General features: G+C 20.8%; 2 protein-coding genes across 2 annotated transcripts; one reads left to right on the top strand and one right to left on the bottom strand.

The window, feature by feature from the left end:
* Positions 1 to 6: 6 nt before the first annotated feature.
* LOC119664940 (NADH-ubiquinone oxidoreductase chain 5-like) lies at positions 7 to 2,289 on the bottom strand (the record flags this gene model as incomplete). The annotated part of the gene is given in 3 exon segments (XM_038074283.1): positions 7 to 656; positions 659 to 1,409; positions 2,173 to 2,289. Coding segments are annotated over 3 exon segments (1,518 nt in total), but the record flags the coding sequence as incomplete, so codon positions are not given.
* Positions 2,290 to 3,826: 1,537 nt separating this feature from the next.
* LOC119664939 (cytochrome b-like) lies at positions 3,827 to 4,963 on the top strand. The gene is given in 1 exon segment (XM_038074282.1): positions 3,827 to 4,963. A coding segment is annotated over 1 exon segment (1,137 nt).
* The last annotated feature ends 872 nt before the right edge of the window (positions 4,964 to 5,835 follow it).

Raw genomic sequence — 5,835 nt, 5'->3', positions numbered from 1 at the left:
ATAATTTTGTAAAGATTTATTGAAAAAATATAAAGAAATTTTTGAAATATAATATCCTACTAATCCCCCTAAAATACACACAATTAAAGTTAATAATTTTAATAAAAAAGGTAAACAAATTATTGAAGGGGTGCCAAATAACAGTCAATTTAAAAATCCTCCACCAATAATTCTTATAAATAATAAACCAGATATTCCTTTTAATATAATTCAACTATTATCTCTCAATAAATTTAAACTATAAAAATTAAAATTTCCAACTAATGAATAATAAACTAAACGAATTGAATATCTAACTGTTAATCCTGTAGAAAAGAAAAAAAGAAAAAAAGAAAATATATTAATATAACTCAATGATACAATTTCTAAAATTATATCTTTAGAATAAAATCCAGCCAAAAAAGGTATTCCACATAAAGCTAAATTAGCAATATTAAAATATCTACATGTAAAAGGTATATAACTTCTTAATCCTCCTATTAAACGAATGTCTTGTAAATTATTTATATTATGAATAATAGCCCCAGCACACATAAATAATAATGCTTTAAATAAAGCATGAGTTAATAAATGGAAAAAAGCTAATTTATAAAATCCTATAGATAAAATTCTCATTATTAACCCCAATTGACTTAAAGTAGATAATGCAATAATTTTTTTAAATCAAACTCAAAATTAGCTCCTAACCCTGATATAAATATTGTCAATCCTGAAATTAATAACAATCTTTGTCCTAAAATTGTATCTCCAATTAATAAATTAAACCGGATTAATAAATAAACTCCAGCAGTAACAAGAGTAGATGAATGTACCAAAGCTGACACAGGAGTAGGGGCTGCTATTGCTGCAGGTAACCAAGCTGAAAATGGAATTTGAGCTCTTTTAGTTATTGCCGCCAATACAATTAATATACCAATAATCAATATATTTATATCTAAAATATTAAATTTTAATAAAAAAATATAATTTCAAGATCCATAATTTAATATTCAAGCAATCGCTAATAATAAAGCAACATCTCCAATACGATTTGATAAAACAGTTAATATACCTGCATTATAAGATTTTACATTTTGAAAATAAATCACTAATAAATAAGAAACTAACCCTAAACCATCTCATCCTAATAAAATTCTAATTAAATTTGGAGAAATAATTAAAAATATCATTGATATAACAAATAACAAAACTAATAAAATAAATCGATTAATATTTATATCTCCTGCTATATATTCTTTTCTATAATAAATTACTAAAGACGAAATTAATAATACAAAACATATAAAAATTAATCTTATTCAATCAAATAAAAAAGTTATTACAATTCTAATTCTATTTAAAGAAATTAATTCTCATTCTAAAAAAATTGAATAATCATGATTAATAAATATTAAACCAAAAATAAAAGAAATAATTCTTAAATTAATTAATAATCAAAATCTTATTCTACATAAAGATAAATTTTTCACAATTTAAAATAAAATTTTATATTTTTGACACCACAAATCAATGTTTTAATTAAACTATTTAAATATAATCAAAAAAAATTATTTCACTTTTTATAATCAATAAATTTAAAGGAACCCAGTGTAATAATAGTAATAAAAATTCTCGTATATTATTTATTCTAAAAGAATAAACCCCTGAATAAATTTTTCCATGTTGTCTATAAGAATACAAATATAAAGTATAAGCTGCTCTAAAAAAAGATAAAAATGATAAAGCAATCATTGAATATCAAGATCAACTTACAATTCTATTTATTAAAGAAATTTCTCCTAATAAATTTAATGTAGGAGGAGCAGCTATATTTCCAGATCTTAATAAAAATCATCATAAAGTTAAAGAAGGTATAAAATTTAATAACCCTTTATTAATTAATAATCTTCGTCTACCTAACCGCTCATATCTAATATTAGCTAAACAAAATAAACCTGAAGAACATAATCCATGACCAATTATTAATCTATACCCTCCACAAATTCCTCAATTTCTTAAATTCATAATTCCTGCTAAAACAATCCCTATATGAGCAACAGAAGAATAAGCAATTAATGACTTTATATCAACTTGACGTAAACAATTTAATCTAATTAAAATTCCTCCAATTAAAGAAATTCTAATAAAAAAATAATTAAATTTTAAACAAACAAATGAAATAAATGAAAATACCCGTAAAAGTCCATACCCTCCTAATTTCAATATAATTCCAGCTAAAATCATTGAACCAGAAATTGGAGCTTCAACATGAGCTTTAGGTAACCATAAATGAACCAAAAATATAGGCATTTTAACCAAAAAAGCTAAAATTATCGAAAAATATAATAATTCATAATTAAACATATAATTACTTAAAAAATAAAAATTTAAATTTCCTAATTTTTCATATAAATAAAAAATTCCAATTAATATAGGCAAAGATACAAATAAAGTATAAAACAATAAATAAATTCCAGCTTGTAAACGCTCAGGTTGATACCCTCACCCTAAAATTAATAATAAAGTTGGAATTAAACTCCCTTCAAAAAATAAGTAAAAAGCAAAAATATTTATTCTAGAAAAAGTTAAAAATAAAAAAATAACATAAAAATTACATTCACTAAAAATAAATTATTATAATTTTTAAATTTTTGAATTTTTTCACTTGCTATTAATATTAATGCACAAATTCAAAATCTTAATAAAATTAATCCATAAGAAATTATATCACATCCTAAAAAATAAGAAATACTTATAAAATAATTTATATAAATATTAAATAAAATAAAAATAAAACTAATAAAAAATAATATATTTTGAACCATTCAAAATATACTATTTAAAAAACAAATAGGAACCAAAAATAAAATAAAAAAAATAAATTTTAACATTATAAAATTCTAAATGATTGAAAATAATCATTTCCATGAGTACGAATTATAGAAACTAAAATAGAAATTCCTAAAGCTCCTTCACAAACTCTAAATGTTAAATATATTATTATAAAATAATTTCTATAATCTATTATATTTATATAACTATATAATAAAAAATAAATTATTAAAATAATAAATTCTAAACTTAATAACATAGATAATAAACGTTTTCGATTAAAAATAAAAGAAAAAATCCCTATCAATACTATTACACAACAAAATAATCAAAAATAAATTATCATTTTTTAGTTTTAATAGTTTAATAAAAACATTGGTCTTGTAAATCAAAAATAAGAATAATTTTTTTAGAACTCTCAAGAAAAAAGAAATAATTCTTTATCATAAATTCCCAAAATTTATATGTTAATTAAACTATTTCTTAAAATCATACATATATTAATTTTAACTATAATACTAATTTCAAGTATTACATTTTTATTCTTAAAACACCCATTATCTATTGGATTAATACTGTTAATTCAAACTATTTTAATTTCAATAATTTCAGGACTAATTTCAAAAACATTTTGATTTTCCTATATTTTATTCTTAATTTTTTTAGGACTACATTATTAGTTTTATTTATTTATGTAACAGCAATTGCTTCAAATGAAATATTTTCATTTTCAATTAAAATACTAATATGAACAATTTCATTAATCACAAGAATTTTATTTTTATGAATTATTTTTTACAATTATATTAATATAGATATATTTACAAATAATGAATCAATATTATTAATTAATTTAAAAATTATAATTAAAGAAAATTCATATATTTTAACTAAACTTTATAATTACCCTACAAATTTTATAACAATTTTTTTAATAAATTATCTTTTAATTACTTTAATTGCAATTGTAAAAATTACTAATATATTTTTTGGACCAATTCGATTTATAAAATAAATGAATAAACCAATATGAATTAAACACCCACTTTTCAAAATTATAAATAATTCTTTAATTGATTTACCAACTCCAATTAATATCTCTTCTTGATGAAATTTTGGATCTCTTTTAGGATTATGTTTAATCATTCAAATTTTAACTGGATTATTTTTAGCTATACATTACACAGCAGATATTAATATAGCTTTTAATAGAATTAGACACATTTGTCGAGATGTAAATTATGGATGACTATTACGAACTCTTCATGCTAATGGAGCTTTATTTTTTTTTATTTGTATTTATCTTCATATTGGACGAGGAATTTATTACAATTCTTATAAATATACACAAACCTGACTAGTTGAAGTAATTATTTTATTTTTAGTAATAGCAACAGCCTTTATAGGATATGTATTACCACGGGGACAAATATCTTTTTGAGGAGCAACTGTAATTACTAATTTATTATCTGCTATTCCTTATTTAGGTATTGATTTAGTACAATGAGTTTGAGGAGGATTTGCAGTTGATAATCCAACATTAACACGATTTTTTACTTTTCACTTCATTTTACCTTTTATTGTTTTAGCAATAACTATAATTCATCTTTTATTTCTTCATCAAACAGGATCAAATAACCCAATAGGACTAAATTCAAGTATTGATAAAATCCCATTTCATCCCTATTTCACTTTTAAAGATATTACCGGATTTATTATTCTAATTATAAGACTTATTCTATTAACTTTAATAAATCCCTATTTATTAGGAGACCCAGATAATTTTATTCCAGCTAATCCTTTAGTAACTCCTATTCACATTCAACCAGAATGATATTTTCTGTTTGCTTATGCAATTTTACGTTCAATTCCTAACAAATTAGGAGGAGTAATTGCATTAGTTACATCTATTGCTATTTTAATAATTATACCTTTTTATAATATAAGCAAATTTCAAGGATTACAATTTTATCCCATTAACCAATTTTTATTTTGAATTATACTATCCACTGTAATTTTATTAACTTGAATTGAAGCTCGATCAGTTAAAGAACCTTATGTTATAATTGGACAAATTCTAACATTTATTTATTTTTTATACTTTTTAATTAACCCTTTAATTAATAAATGATGAGATAACTTACTAAATTAAATGTAAGTTAATTAGCTTGAAATAAGCATATATTTTGAAAATATAAGATAGAATTAAAATTTTCTATTAACTTTACTAAAAATAATTCATATAAATAAATATATTTTTAACCCAACTATAAATAATAAAAAATTTAATGAATATGGTAAATAACACTTTCAAGATAAATATATTAACTTATCATATCTAAATCGAGGTAAAGTCCCCCGAACTCAAATAAATAAAAAAGAAATAATAACTAATTGAAAAAAAATATTAAATTAAATAAATTACATCCTAAAAAAATTACACAAAATAATATTCTTATAAATAAAATTCTCGAATACTCCGCTAAAAAAATTAATGCAAAACCTCCTCTTCTATACTCTACATTAAATCCAGACACTAATTCTGATTCTCCCTCAGCAAAATCAAATGGAGTACGATTAGTTTCCGCTAAACAAATTCTTAATCAAATAAAACCTATAGGAAATAAAAATATAAAAAATCAAACATAATATTGAAATTTTATAAAATCAATTATATTATATCTTTCGATTAAAAAAATAAAAGATAATAAAATCAAAGCTAATCTTACTTCATAAGAAATAGTTTGAGCAACTGCTCGTAAACCTCCTAATAAAGAATAATTTGAATTTCTTGATCATCCTGCAATTATTACAGTATACACTCCTATACTTGTAATTCTTAAAAAAATAACAAACTTAAATTAAAACTATATAATCTTCTTAAAACAGGTATACATATTCACACCAATAAAGATAAAAATAATGAAAAGATAGGAGAATAATAATAACAAATATAATTTGATATTAAAGGATAAGTTTGTTCTTTAGTAAATAATTTAATTGCATCACTAAAAGGTTGAACTA

Source organism: Teleopsis dalmanni, unplaced genomic scaffold (assembly GCF_002237135.1).
Source record: "Teleopsis dalmanni isolate 2A unplaced genomic scaffold, ASM223713v2 unscaffolded_contig_3006, whole genome shotgun sequence".
Taxonomy (NCBI): domain Eukaryota; kingdom Metazoa; phylum Arthropoda; class Insecta; order Diptera; family Diopsidae; genus Teleopsis; species Teleopsis dalmanni.
This window is presented reverse-complemented; position numbering and strand designations above follow the sequence as displayed.